This window comes from Perna viridis, chromosome 7 (genome assembly GCF_037379345.1).
Source record: "Perna viridis isolate PV_CMFRI_1.1 ecotype Kerala chromosome 7, ASM3737934v1, whole genome shotgun sequence".
Classification (NCBI taxonomy): Eukaryota; Metazoa; Mollusca; class Bivalvia; order Mytilida; family Mytilidae; genus Perna; species Perna viridis.
In genome coordinates, this window is record NC_142451.1 from 41,947,447 (window position 1) to 41,964,155 (window position 16,709).

The 16,709-nt window shown below is 31.1% G+C and overlaps 1 protein-coding gene across 1 annotated transcript in view; it reads right to left on the reverse strand.

The window, feature by feature from the left end:
• Positions 1–16,709, reverse strand: part of LOC148612760 (ETS translocation variant 1-like) — a 50,310-nt gene that overhangs the window by 15,950 nt on the left and 17,651 nt on the right. Inside the window, exon 6 of the mRNA XM_088594476.1 lies at positions 654–933. Coding sequence (XP_088450602.1) covers positions 654–933 — 280 coding nt within the window. The remainder of the gene's footprint in view (positions 1–653; positions 934–16,709) is intronic.

Below are 16,709 nucleotides of genomic sequence, written 5' to 3' on the forward strand. Positions count from 1 at the left end.
ACATATAGTTAAAAAAACATATAAAATTTAACCAAACTGATCAGTAGGATGTCGTTGTGCTGAATGAAATATATGAACGAAAGCCTACCAAAAAACCCAAAATATTTTGAGCAGGAAAATATAAGAACGGGTAAAACCATAACGACCACCCCTACACAAATGATGCAAATAATTTCATTCTAATTCAATACTTCAACCGAATGAAATTATAACTGTACATGTATCAGGCTAAACATGGAAAGGGTTCAAATTCAATGTAAAATACAACTAGGCCTGTTGTTGCATACTTAACGGATGATTTAAATTTTCCTGAATTTAAGCCAATTCTTACTATCAATAACAAATCTTTTTTTTTGCATTCAGGACAGTATTTCTGACTCTGCCATTGCCAATGACAAAAATCTTTCATCAGTGTACAAAGATGACACAACCTAACTCATCTCATCTACAGCTGTGATGGTAATAATTTCATTAGCATATTCTTCATATCAGATCAGTGATGAATCCAGATTTTCCCAGAAGGGGAGCTTGCTGACTGATCTAAGGGGGCCATCTACTGTGATTTACAGTTTTTAATAAATAATCAACTCATCTTTTCGATCATAGGGGAATGGGAGACCCAGGACTCCTTTCTTGAATATTTGAGTTCTTACCTGTCTATTGATCTGTTCATGTAGGTGCATGCTGTTTCTGGGGGAACCTGGTAGGAAGCCCCCTCTTTACCACATGGAGAAAGGCTTGATGATGATTTACTGGACGATGAAGAACATACGGAACCAGATGGGGAAGATGGTGTATGGTCACTTCCACTGACATAACGTCTGTCACCATAGTGAGATGGGCTGTTCACCTTGTGGTGATTATTCTGTATGATGGGCCCACAACAGGAAGTTGTTGTCTTTGGTTCTGTCTTTACCTTTAAGTATTGGCTTCCTACAAAAAAGCAGACGTAATAATAAACAGCATGTATGGACAGGGCACAACAGGAAGTTGTAGTCTTTGGTTGTCTGTCTTGACCCTTAACATACCTGTTAACACTGTCTCACGTGGGAAGATTTTAATCAGAAAGCAATTTTTTTGCTGTAAAAACATTTTGTTATTTTTCACAATATAGTCATTTTAACCAAAAACCTTACATTTCTATGTGGGAGATTTAAAATTTTTCAATGATTTTTCTGGAGTTCCCCCTAATGTGGTAGGGTTAACAGGTATGCTTTTGAACTGGCTGCCTACAATAGAGCAATTTTGTGATTTTAATGCAATACAGGTGTACCCCCCCACAAGCTACCTAATATGTCCTGTAGGGACCATATCTATGGTCAATAATTTTGTTTTTCAGAAGTCTTATATTCTGCTACTGCTATCTCATCTTACTGGACATTTAAGCAATTTTCCAAGGTCCATTTGCAGAAAGTGCATCCACTTTTCTGGAATTATACAATGAAAAAAAAAAATATTTATAACAATATACTTACACCGTTCAACCAGCTAAAAATCTTGAAAAGTAATTTAATAACTTTGTTCGAGAAATACAGACAAGTTATGTACTCAAACCATTAAAAAAATAACAAAATGACATAAAATTCAGCTAAAAGCAAAAGACAATTTAAAAAAGAAGATTCATATGACATCATTAAGACACTAGATCAATCTTAAGCCATTGAATTATTTGAAAAGACAACACACGACCAAAAATGAATTAAGATGTTGTCAGTATTGTCTTTGACAGGACCATCATTAAATCTGAAAATTTTAATAACATCTCATTTTTCCATTGTCAATTATCGTATTTGTCTAAAATGTATAAAAATGGGCGATCACTGGCTTAGTTAATTGGGACAAGGATTGTAGTTTTCTTTGACGTGTGGTGTAAATTATTCATTGAATAAAAAGATTGAGTGTCGTGGAGGTTAAAAGGTCTTACACACTCTTGTAATTGAGTCTCATGGACCCCCTTAATTTGTTTTTCTACTTGGGAAAATAGTGATTGCAAGCATTTGGGAATTGATTTTGTCATAAGGGAGGTCTCAATTTCATCATTTTTAATAATTAAAGAGGGATATTTTGCGGTGTAATAATTTGTTAAAATGATACCAGACTGTCTCAGCAATAACTCTGGAAAGGAAAATGACAAATTGTCCAAAAGTTCAAAGGAAAAGTCCACAAACTTGTTTAATTGTGTAAATGAATACAACATCACTATTTGGATGGTCTGTTTAATATTTTATTGCTTGTTTAACTAGAAAATAATCATTTCTGCAATAAGAAAGCCTCATTTTTAAGCAAAAAGGAATGTATTTTCCCAATTTAGGAAGAGGTCATTGAGAAATGCTAAAGTTTCAGTTTTATACAAAAAAGTAAAAACATGTATTTTCCCAATTTTAGGGACAAGGAATTTCATGATATTTTGTCAAAGTAAGTCAATAATATTTTTTTTTTAAATATGTTTGATGAAGCAAAACTTTTTCATTATATTTTTTCTCCAGATATTCTTTTAAAACAAGTTTATTCAATTCAATACATGGATTAAGAGACTATCCATGTAGAAATCAGGCATTTCCTATGATATGGATGGCACATAGTAAATTTTATCCCACAGAATTCTTTGTGCCAATGTAATATTCATATCACATGCATGTCAAATATTAAAAAGATTTTTTTTACCTCGACGATGAATGGCTCAGAAAATGATATTGAAGTTCCCTAAGAAAGCAACTAAATTTTGCAAAAAATGAAAGAGTTATCTCCCCTTTCCAATGAATTTAAATGCTTTCTATTTAACTTATTTCTCTTCAATCATTGCAATTAATCAAAAACTAACATTTACTTTCAAGAAAGGATGCATTTATGAATGAAATGGATGATTTTTTTTTATACTGAATTTGTCATGTGCCACCCAATGCCTGGTTTTTGCTTGGACAACCAGTCTTAATTGTCAAAAATAAGCTTTTTCGAAAGTAAAATCTTAAAGATTATAGTATGTTTCTGAAGATTTCATCAAAAGCAAAGAAACAAGAAGATTTTGTTAATAATATTCAACTCAAAGCAAGGAAGATGAAAATAAACAAAGAACAAGAAGAAGACAAGAATAAATAATTAAAACAATAATCTTATTTGCCGAGATGAAAGACCTAATCCTGAAAATTCTGTCATCGTCATCCAAATTAAAAGTCACGCTGAATAGTAATTGTATAATAAGAAACGCCCGATTGATTCAAATCAATAGTGACATCTTTTACTAGTTGACGCCTCGATTGAGCAAAACTATTGCCTTAACTTTTAAATACAGTATTCACAAAAGTCAAATCTAAATTCCGTTAATCTTATCAAAGATTTTATCGGAAAAGAGAAACTTTATTGAGTTGTGAATTTTATTTTCCTTTTTATTAGTAAGTTCATTGTTCTATTATTGCAGGGAATGTTTTAAAAACATCAATGATGGTTCATTGTGTGTTCAATTTTATGATGTAACTCCACTGTAATAAGAATGGATAAAAAACATGATACATACAATTTTAGGAAATTCCTATTAATTTGATAGTTTTCATTCTTAAGTACTATTCTAAAAATTTGTGATGTTAGAAATTACTTTAAGTACTTAACATTAGGATACTAATTAATATCTGGTAGCGAATTTATTGCTAAGTTCTTCTACACTGAGAATAAGAAGACCCGGATGCTGGATAAAATTGTCTTAAAAAAGAATAGGCTGAAAACAAACACTAGGACAACTATTTATGGGATAAAAAATGTACAGTTCAAGCTAAGAATAATGCTTAATACTAAAGTGAACAGCCAAATCTACTTCAAGACTGAAAGGCCCTGGACTTTTTCCAGTTTAAAATCATGATCCATTTAAGGAAAACCAAGTCTTCAAAAAAGTGACAATTAAGTTGAAGGTCCTGTACTTAGGTAAATGAAATTTTACTAGTCCTAGGTTAGAAATCAAATGTTCTAGACCTAAGATCACCACTTAATTTTTAACCCCTGAAAGAACGGTGTTAAATCATAATTGCTTTTTTTACAGCCCCTACTACAGTTGGGTGTTTTGAATAATAAAAAATGTCTGGCAAAAATATATACTTTTTGAAACCTTGCATGATTTTAGCATGAAAGACATATATCATGTATATGGAGATAAAATCTGGATAATAACAAAACTTTTAAAGCTTAAGGAGGTAGACCTATGGTAAGGGACATAACTCTTAAAAATTTGTATTTAGCATTTTACATCAATCTTATGTAAGCATCTAATTAACTTGGATTCATTTTATTCAGCTTCAAACGAAAGCTTGAGAGGCTTTGGTTAAATTGAATATGATACAAACATATCACTGACTTCAAGAGTTATGTCCCTTACTTTAGGTCTACCTCCTTAAAGCAAAAAAGAGAGTAAAACGGAGAAATCAAAAGCTAAATAAGGAGCATCATCAACTTCCCTGTAGTCAGAAAGCTACAATTTGGTATTAATTAAAAAAAATTTAATGTTTAATTATAATCTAGGGATATGAAAAAAAACATTTATTACCAAATTATTTTTTTTAAAAAATTAAAATTCATAGAAATAATTGAATTTTCATTCTTAATTATTTTTATGAACCTAAATATTTGCCCAATTATTTCTCCCTAAATCAATTAGTTTCTCCCTCACAGTAACAAATGTGTTTCCTGCAAGGTGAGTTGGGTAGGCTCCCCGTCAAGCAAAAACAAGTACCAGTAGTTGCCCCCTCACTGCAAAATAGATGTTTCTATTCCCTACAGTCTTCCTTACAACTTAAATTTACATTTTATCAATGTCTTCATAAAACCTTCAGTATTACTTTAAACTGTGCCACTAAACCTTATGTGTCAAAAAAGCAGGAAAAAAAGATGGCATCCTATTATTTTAAGTCAAAAGTTGAAACTGAGCATGCAATTGCCAGACAATATGCCAAGATTGCCATGCATACAGTCATAACACCTGCTCCCTACAGGAATGAATGTTTTACTTTATTCGTATTTAAATATATGCAAAGGCAGACAACTGAGTATAGAGTACGGCGGAAATATTAGTAAAAAGACTAAGGGACTCCTGCATGGAGAAATTTTGCAATTTACAATATCGATGAAATAATCTATATTGTTTCCACCGTCTTTGATATTTTCTTACTATCTATCAGCACAGCTTGATACAGTGCCATGAAAATTCCCAACAAAGACGGCATTTAATGTTTCCGCTAAGACATTTTGACTATGGGAAATATTAGCATAATTGAATTAAACTTCAAATTAACCCACTGTGAGTTAGTTCATCTTATATAAATTCAAATTTTTAGAACAAAAGAAATTTCTTAAATAACGGTAAATTTTATTTAATGATCAAATTTATATTCAATAGAAATTTAAGACTTTGTATCCTTTGTATGGCTAAATATGCAAAGCCCATTTTATAATGATTGATTGTCATAATATTAAGAAGAGATTCCTCGATAAAAAAGTGTCTTCGGTGACGATAGTAATTGATTCCAGGTACACATCCTTCTTTTGTCCGTGACAAGCTACCTGGTGATTTTCCTAATGGAAAATTGACAGTAAATTTCTAAGACGTTTGTATCTAAAGTCATTACAATTATCATAAAACACCAAGAAGCCTCTTGTGACTCATTGTCCCAGAAAAGCTTTCATGGGCCTTATTTATTCCAGAAGGTAAAACGCATTGCAGATGTATTCATAAGTGACAAGGAGAATCACGAGGGCTAGTGGTGCATAATTCTTATAGCAGGTTAAAGGTCAAATAAAACTAGACCACTGCTGATTGAATTGCATGAAAAAAATATTTTTATGTGACACTAAATTGAGCTAAAAAGTGTATTTAGAGAATTATTTCTCAAAAGCTTTCAATAAAAATATATGCAAATAATATACTACATGTAGTACCCCTCTAGAGAAATAAATAATTACGCACATTGAACTGAAATTCCATGATCATATTTGAGAATATAAAATTTAAAATAACTTTCAAATAAGACTTTATTCACCATGGGCAAAAATATGATTATAAGAGAAAAAATAAAACTATCTGAAAAATAAGTTTCAGATATCTTTGAGCAAATAAAATAATTAGCAGTTTTTGGAAAAAATACAATGACATCATAAAACAGATAAAGTGCTTTTGTTCTAAACATATCCTTTGTAACAATTATCAAATCATTACTCCTTTAAGTTTTTTAACAACATAAAAAAATCTAACTGAAAATTGAAGCCCATATCCATCACCCTGAAATTACAACTTGAAATGAAACAATGTGTAAGATAATTTGTCAAAGTCTGTCAATCGATCAAATTATAGAAAAGAATACACCGGTTTAGACAATCATTGTCTTACACCTGCCGCAAGCTCTGAAGTCGGCACTTATTTTAGCATTTCCCTAGAATCCCGACGGGGAAGAGCTCTAATTGAAGATGATCAGATTCCTTCCATATTTCTGCGACAATTTGCCAATGGCTCAATTTTCTCAGATGTTCAGGGAACATGTTTTGCTATTTTGTTGGTAATCAACCAGATTTTGTATTGTTATTATTTATTCAAACATTTGATACAACATGGGCTTAAGGGGATTTTTTCTCGCTCAATTAAATTTTGAAAATCTGTCTAAACAATATACAAATCAAATTTTCATTTTTGCATCAATGGAAAAATTTAGGATTATAATTAGTTGCCTTATATAAGGTTCTTGATTATTTACGCAGCAAAGATTCTGAAATTTCTTACAAACTACCAGCATCTTATACAATATATCTTTAGACCATTCTAATATAATGCTGGTATCACACATGCATACCAGTAGTATCTTTTATGGTAAGGAATTTAAAAACTCATGGATTTAAATAAAGCCTCTAAGTTTTCATTAAAAAAATTCATTTTTCTTGGAATCTAAATTTATAATTAGGCAAAAACATCAAAAAGCACAAAAAGTGGTATCAAAAACAATAATTCTTTCAGAGTAAATATGTAATATAACTATATTCTGGATGAACAATTTAGATCTTTTCATGGGTCTATTATATCTAATTAAGTCATGGATGTAGGAACCCTAAGTTTTATGTCATATGGGATCCAAGCCAAGCACATGTTATGGCAAATTGTTTGATTATCAGAACTTTTTAGGTTTGACAATCAATAGGGAAAATTGGCTATGAACAAGGCCTCATGAACATAGACATGATAACCCAAGTCCTTAGGATCAAACATCACTATATTAATTATGTTGCTTTGAGGTACAGTGAAACCTGTCTAAATCAAACACTCTTTTAAACTGTAAAATTTGTTTGGTTTAGACAGGTGTTTGGTTTAGCCAGATGTTTGATTTAGGTAGGTATTTTGGTTTAGACAGATATTTGGGTTAGGTAGATGTTTGGTTTAGGGAGGTGTTTGGTTTAGGTAGATGTTTGGTTCAGGTAAATGTTTGGTTTAGGCAGGAGTTTGGTTTAGGTAGATGTTTGGTTTAGGGGGTGTTTGGTTGAGGTAGGTGTTTGGTTTAGGCAGGAGTTTGGTTTAGACAGTGTTTGGTTTAGGTAGTTGTTTGGTTTAGGTAGGTGTTTGGTTTAGACATGTGTTTGGTTTAGGTAGGTGTTTGGTTTAGACATGTGTATGGTTTATTCAGGTTGAAAATACATTTAAACTCAAATACAGGGACTTCTATAAGTGTCTTGTTTAGAAAGGTTTTCGATTTTTTCTAGGATCAGTTTAACCTGAAATCATGTTACCACCTACAAGTATATATTTTGTTCAGCAGATTTTTTAAAAAATTAAATATATATATATATATATATATATCCTAAAACAATAACAAAGAAAGATAACTCAACAATTAAAAGTATAATCAAAATGACAATAATCAATATACAGAATAGAAAATATCAATATTCAATTCAGATTATGTGTGATTGGTAAAGTACTTTAAAAACTGTGTCCTACTTTTATGCATGACTATTAAGAAGACCAGTAATTAAATATGAAGCAACAGTAAAAATCTTCTGTTAGCCTGCTCATTATGCTGAAACTCTGTACAACCAATTAATGGTCCATAGCCTTCATAACATCGGAAGTCATAAATCGGTAAAACATCAGTTCTTCTATAATGGGCAAGTGGTTAGCTAATCTATATTCAAATGATCAAAGGCCTCTATTACAAGATAATATCGTTCTTGCTTTTAGTCAACCTTACGAAATCATTGGTGTTAATAATTGCGTAAATGCTTTTTTACTAAACACCTAATTTTCATTTACGCCAATTTATAAAATAATTTGTTAAAATATGGTCTAATGTCATCATTACCTTTTTCTGATAAAAACCCTATTTTCTTGTTAACTGCATCTCTCCATAATTGCTGAGGTTAAATGCGTGGTTAAATGTTCTGACCTAAACATGCAATCCTTTCATTGATCAGTACTTTTCGTTCAAGTTACAAAACAATAAAACTAAGAGTTAACCATACCAAGATGCTAGTTAAGTTACCATGGTTGAAGTGTTGTCTGTATGCAAATGACTAATTTTAAGTACACTATCCATTGTTCTTCTGAAGTCAGGTTAAAATTACTTTGAGTTTTAGCAATAAATGTTTTCATTAGGATTTTTTTACAAGTTCACATTCACCTTTCTGCTTTTCTGTCAAAAGGATTATGATTACTTTGTTTTTTATTCCTTCTGTATTTTTCTTTAGATTGTTATCATCTCTTGGGTGAATTTCGTATAATTTCAAAAGGTCCAGAACTTTTATTCTTGGAAGCCTATTTGACCCCTAATCTTTCTATGTAAAGAGAACAAGTAGTAACACCAAACGGTTCAATACTAAACAGTCCATAAGAGAAGAAATCCAAGGATAAAACAATGTCTGGATTGACTGGAACAACAAACAGACAATAAATGAAGAACAAATTGAAAAACAAATAAAAGCCTTTTCATTACACACAAACAATCAATATGAACCAAATAGTTCATAAAAACATTTTCTACATTGCAGATCCTAAGATAATTTAAAAGTCCTGTGTATTACATCAATTGCAACAGATCAAATTTGATTTTGTCATATATGGGTCCTCTACTGATGCTTTAGAAGCCGGCCCAGCTCTAATTTTGCCCATCAGGTCAGACAGGTCAGACGTATTTCATGTACTCCAGGTTGAATACCATTTAAAACTAAAGGCATAAACTCTTGCAAATCTAGTCCACCCTTAAATAATGACTAATAAAGATATACATGTACAGTGAAACATATCTAAACCAAATCTCCTCTGGACTGTATGATTTGTACAGTTTAGACACTGGACTGTATGATTTGTACAGTTTAGATACTGGACTGTATGATTTGTACAGTCAAGACACTGGACTGTATGATTTGTACAGTCAAGACACTGGACTGTATGATTTGTTCATTTTAGACACTGGACTGTATGATTTGTACAGTTTAGACACTGGACTGTGTGATTTGTACAGTTTAGACACTGGACTGTATGATTTGTACAGTTTAGACAATGAACTGTATGATTTGTAGTCAAGACACTGGACTGTATGATTTGTACAGTTTAGACACTGGACTGTATTATTTGTTCATTTTAGACACTGGATTGTGTGATTTGTACATTCTAGACACTGGACTGTATGATTTGTACAGTCAAGACACTGGACTGTATGATTTGTTTATTTTAGACACTGGACTGTATGATTTGTACAGTTTAGACACTGGATTGTATGATTTGTACAGTTCAGACACTGGCCTGTGTGATTTGTACAGTTTAGACACTGGGCTGTATTATTTGTACAGTTTAGACACTGGACTGTATGATTTGTACAGTTCAGACACTGGACTGTATGACTGTACAGTTTAGACACTGAACTGTATGATTTGTACAGTCAAGACACTGGACTGCATGATTTGTTCATTTTAGACACTGAACTGTATGACTGTACAGTTTAGACACAGGACTGTATGATTTGTTCATTTTAGACACTGGACTGTATGATTTGTACAGTCTAGACACTGGACTGTATGATTTGTACAGTTTATACAGTTGTTTGGTTTACACAGGTTCAAAATACATTTTAACTCTTATAAAGAGACTTTAAAAAGTGTCAGATGTAGTAAGATTTTCAGTTTATTCAAGGTTCAGTGTAGACAGATTTGACTGTATAAATATAAGGTGAAGAAAAAATAAAAGGAACAATCATGAGGTTATTCATAGCATGTTGCATTGATATTCTACTAGGGATCAATTTGAAAAGACTTTACAGCCCTTAATTACAAAATACAAATTATATTTCAACAGGAAAAGAAAGACATTAATGTCAAAACAATTAAAAACCCGGAACTTATTAATCATTATTTTTCAAATTCAGATACAAAATCAGTGACATTGAGGGCAACCTTCGGAAGTGTAGTTCAAATACTACACACAGTTTATAGTAAAATTTGTAAAAATCTACAAACATTCCAATTCAAAGTATATCCGTTCTAACAAGCATGTAATCATTAAAAATTACCAACTTCCGAAAAGTTTTCAAAACTATGAATAAAACATCATTAAAATTTCATCAAATTATGTAATTCACTCTCCACATAGAGAAAGTAACCACCTGTAAAAAGTCTGGGGCATAGCTTATTTCATGGAGTGGAGTTGTGGAGTAGCATCATAGACTGGCATCTTGGTGTAGAATTTTGGATTTTTTGTGCTTAGTGTTGTGGAGTTTTTATTTTTATTTTTATTTCAAATCAGCCATTTTATCATAATTTAACATATAGTGGGGTTTCTGAACTATAAAAAAATAAACAGTATTTTTTTTTAATTAACTGCCAACAAACAGATGTATGATGCTCCTTTGTTACAAAATATAAATGTATTGCAAATGAAACATTTAATTTCAAATTCAAAGCCTACGATAAATTCTAAGTTCTACTACCAAGACTCCACTCCATAACTCCATACCATAAAATAAACCATGCCAAAGTCTGGTTGATCTGTTTATAAACTTCTGTGTCTTTATTAAAATATACCTTTGAACAAATGGTTTATTAACATTATCGTTTGAATGAGTGTTTTGTCATCTGGTTTTTACAAGACCAACTGCAGATTATCGTATGGTTGCCAAAAACATGTTGAAGAGGAATTTCTTTCATAAAAATTTCTGAATGAACATTTTTATGAATTTAAGTCATGATACACACAGTTTTTACTTACAGTAAAGTCATACCTGTATAAAGGGAAGGTAAAAACATGGTCACATAAGACAGGTAGCCTTTATATACAAGTTAATTTAACATAGAAAACCTACATCATAGTCTTTTAAAACAGTTTATTGCTAAATGCAAATGTACACTAAGATAGGTTTGACTGTAAGGCCAAAAAAACTCTTGTTTCCTGTTACTACAAAGAAAAAACGGGTAGGTAGGTAGGGAATTTTTTTTATTTTATCAAAAACAGTTTACTTTGAGTTAATGGGGAAACAATCAAGACTTTAACAGTGTTTGTGTCAAAATGGCAATATTGTGTTTAGGGTACACACATAAAACTAGGGTAGGTAGTGTAGCAGGAACAGACATATTTTTGTTGGCCTAAGTATTACTGATACTACACTACAGGGTTATAGATCTTTTCTATTTAAAACATAGAGGGGGGCATTTTTTATAATAGGTAAAATGTATCACTTAAAACTAACCATTTATGCAATTACAGAAAGTAGAAGAGTTGTCCTGATTTAATTATGTTTTCCTGACATTTTAATAGAACCTTGTGCTTTTCAGCTTGAAAGGAATAAAACCAAAAACTCAATTAAACTAGGGGCGGGTCCAGGTGACTGCCTAATGGGTGTCCGCCCACCTCCCCCCATTTTCAAAGCAAAAAAAAAAACTAAATATTGTATTGAATATGGCAATTTATCATATTCATTCATTAAACATGTCATAATCTGGTTTCCTTTTATACTGATTCTTCCTCTCCATAAAATCTTGGATCCACCCCTGTAAACAGCCTAAAAGTTTTTCAAAACATCTTGATTACTCTAATAATTAATCAAAGAGTAAAATTTAATTTCTAATCATCTATTTGGTTACACTTGAGATTAAAAGTTTTGCAAACCCAAACACTTGATTTAATTTCATTCATTTTTCACATATTTTTAGAACAGATTAGCTACCTCAGTCTAATGAATTTACGACAAGATGTTGTAATTTTTTTTTTAATCTTGATTTTTACATATGGTAAAAAATGATCATTTCCTACAGATGATGAAAGAGTTGATGACTATGCTGTCACTCTAAATCATTACTAGTATTCTTATCTTAATTTATTCCTAAATTTAAATACCAGTAATAATAACCTTTAATAACCCTACCAGTACACCTGGTCCATGCTCCCAGTTTTTAGTGGAGTCTGAGTTGCTCATTTACTTTTGTTACTTTGTATGTATGATTTTAGTTACTATATGTTCTTTATTGTCTGTTTTTCCATGTCTGGCCTTTGTCCCTGGATTGCATTCTTTTGATTTCCACTAGAATCTTGGTTCCTTTCATTATTCTTTAATGCTATCTAAACTGTTTTAGGTACAGGGCTTATTTTGGGCTTATGTGAATCCATCCTTTAACATTTAAATATCAAAGGAAAAAAGAAATAGAAAAAAATAGAAAAAAATAGAGTCTGAAAGTCGAAAAAAAGATAATGTAACCAAACTTGAAGACTACACAGCGTCTCTTAATTGGGTTTAAGTATTAACCTTCTTTCATGTAATTTTTGTTTAAAGTTTTGCTTCATTTAAAAGTCAACATTCCAAATGTACAAAGTCATTACGCATAATTTTTTCATCATTCATTCCTTTAAGGGGAGGCAACTTAGTTAATCAAACAAAACTTCCATCATGCCATAAAGGAGATTTCAAACAGATTAATTTAGATAAAAGTTATGTCTGAGGTATTTTAAAAACATTCTTCTTCAATGAATCTATAAACTTCACTTTCTTTCATATTTGCTTCTTTCATTAATTCAGAGTAGAAATTATCTGTCAAAAGATAAAATTGTTAAGAAAATTCCTTTAAGCCATGTCGATAGTTGTGTATATTTCGGTTTCTATGACCAGCGGTATTTCTTGGGACATCATAGAACAATTAATTACACCCTATGGTGATCATCAGATGGGATCCAGATAACTCCGCTTCAAATTTCGCACTCTACATCATAATTATGTCGTCCTTTGTCGACTGGTGTCTTCATCGCTACCGAGCTTAATTAGTCTGCAATTGTCCCCCCGTATTCCAATGAGACTGAATAATCTTCCAATGACATACAAAGATTGTAACTTGACAATTAAAACAGATTACACCAAAATTAGAGTTTTTCTTACAAGTTGAAAGAGGATGCAATGCTATATATTAACTGATCAGTCATAAACACTATAGTATATTGATTGCAAAGGGCAATAGCCTACCAGTACAGGCCTTGCTTAGAACCACGATATGATGGAGGCAAGTATGAAGGCTATAAAAATTGTCAAAATTACACTGACTAAATCCATTCTTAAAAACTCTACACATAAAATAAAATTTAAAAGTTTAACAGAAAAAATATATTTACTTGCCAAATGAATCAATTTCTAAGGGGGTTGAAAACTGCTCACCTTTTCTTGTATATTCTGTAGGTATTGATTTCATTAAAATATAATGAAAAGAAACCTCTATACCCCCTATTTTTTTTATTTCTTGACATTAGATTTAGATTTTGAATGCAGACAAAAGAGACTTCCAAATTGGCATTTTCAAATCAGGGCACCATATTAGGCAGCCACACTTCAAAGTTAGTCATAAGCCCAAAAACTAATGTCACAGTTACTCATGGCCCCCCTTTTTCACAGCTTTAATCACTAACACTAACTACTGAATAATGGTATAAATTTTATAATAACATTTATCATCAATATAATATCAAATTAATTTTTTAAATAATGTCAAGAAAGGACATAAGGATCACTAAATACCTCTGACTAAGGCAGGTATATAAAAAAATCATTTTAGACTTGTATATTCAATGTGAATAGTTGAAAACCAAGCAACAACATTTACATTAAGTTATTGTTTTGACATCAAACAGAAACAGAATTTTCTCGCCTGGTTTTATTGTTTTGGAGTGAAAAGAAGGACAAAATATTTACCGAAACTCGTACAAGAAATCTGACAAAAATCTGTAATTAAACTGTAGTTCATATGGAAATATCTACAAACTTTCACTCGCTAAAATAAACACTTTTAAAATATTTGTGTTCTTTCAAAGAAGGTCATAAAGTCAACAATTTTAATTTCTGAATAGCCGGGGGTTGCAGAGCAAATTCACCCCTTAAGAGAGAAAAGGAAATATGCACTATCATTTAAATAAATATTATTTTCATTCAGTAAATAGAAATTGCAACTTTATATGAACTTTTTCCACCCATTTCTATTAATTTTTTTTCCTCTAATAGCAGTTTGTTGATTCAGATAGGACCCTTTTCACATCTCCAATATTACAAACTAATTATCGGTATAGTAAGTGGCGACACCTACCTACATTACGCTGTCACCTAGGTGTTTGTTCGTGAACCGATCTGCTCATGCCACAATCAATATACTGTAGTGTGCTTTTACAGAATGTTCGTAATTTCAGTTATAATATCTTCCAGTTTATTTTTCTTAAGGAAATATATTTGGACAAGAACAAATACAATGGATATAAATGTGATTTTTGTTAGTAAGGGAAAAGTATTTTTGAAGAAGTTCCTTTGTCCCATACTACCTTTTAACCTTTCAGATGTGAGTGGGAAATTCCCTTAGTGTTAGATTCAGAAATGTATTTAGGTTTTCTTTATATATTTCTCCTTCTTGCTCTTTGAATATCATTAATTTTGTAGTTTATTCATTGCTTAATAAAAATGATTTAAAAAAAGGAAATTATACAATGGATCCTGTCTGAACGAAACCCTGAATAACATAAAATCCTGTCTAAACCACTTTTTAAAAGTCCCTTTATATTTGAATTATAAGCATATTCTGAACCTTGTAGACCAGACACCTCTCTAAACTGAACATATTTAAAAGTTTAAAAGGGGCTCAGTATAGAAAGATTTTATTGTCTATTAAAAAAACAAGAAATGCCTCAGAGTTACTACAATGTATTTCTACAAATATTAAAATATGTGGTCCTTCAAATGATACAAATTGAAATAAAAAACTTTTTTGTTTTAAATTGGGACCTACATGAAATATCTTACATTAAAGGTAAAAATTGCCAAATGGAGCTGGGGTTAGTGATGTATAGGAGCCAATAAATAAATATTAAAATATACATTTTCCACTACACAGACTTGATGGACTCTTCGATTTGTTGTTTGAATTTATTCACAAAAAAAACCAACAAAAATACCAGCCAAAAATGCATATCCTCTCTTATTATTTTTTGTCAATTTTCAAGCAAAAGTTTGAAAAATTATTACAGCTTGAGGAATCTTGGAGAAACTAAGGCACTCTCTCCTGCTCTGAATTTCCTAGATTTATCCAGTAACCCACAAACAATATAATGTGAAAGTACTATTGTCTGTGGGGTATTAATTTTCGTGGTTTTCGTGATAAGGCCAATCATCGAAATTCATTTCTCATTGAATAGGAGATTTCCATTGATGTGTATACTGAAAACCTCAAAACCACGCATTCAAGAATCCATGAACTTGTGTTTCTTCCCTTATCCATGAAAATTGGTATCCGCAAATTAAAGTACTTTCACAGTAAGTATATTTACAGTAAAAGGAGTTACCACAAAATTAAACATAGGACCCAAAATTTGGTCAAGTCATATCTTCAGTGTTAAAACACATGTCTGTTGGCTCAATACCAAGTGGTACAAGGTCAAACGATGTCTTTAATCTACAGATGACCCTTTGAGAAATATATCATCAAAAGACTGGTGGAGAATTTTAGACAGGCTTACGTAAAAAAAATACTAAGACTCACAAGGACATGCATAATGACCAATTACATCCTTCTCTTCAAAGATTTCAAACATATGTATAGAGAAAAAACTCTGGTTCAAAAATTTTAATATTAACTAGAAGATTTTAAATTGTTTCAAAAGACAATTACAGACAATTTTGAAAATATTGCATATTTTTTACTACATGGTCACAATTGAGAACAAAATTGCTTAATTTATTTAATCAGTAGTTAACACACATTATTACACATGGACAAAATGCAACATGTTTTTATATGTTTTAAAACATATGGAACACTTGTTTAAGACCAGTATAATAAATTTATGTTTTCATAAAATACATAAAATAATATGTTATTGAAAATCAATGTAAAACCAATCTCTTCTAAGGAGCAGTCTTTGTAAGAATCATACTAACTCTATAAAATATGATACACCTCACAAAAGGCTACGTATTTTTATTTTTTTGTTATTAAGTTGTTTTATGGGTCTATATTATGAAATATGTAATTATTCATTCCAATCTGTCTGCTCTTAGGAGATAATCCACATTGAAAATTCAACAGTTTCTATTTTAGTGTCATTTGAAATCTACATTGCATTCTATATAAATGTTATCTCCTAAGAGCATGGGTCATAAGAAATGTCACATGTTAATTTCTGTTTTCTATAGCATTTTAAACAAAACATTAAAAATAAAAATATGTAGGCTTTTCACCAATGAACC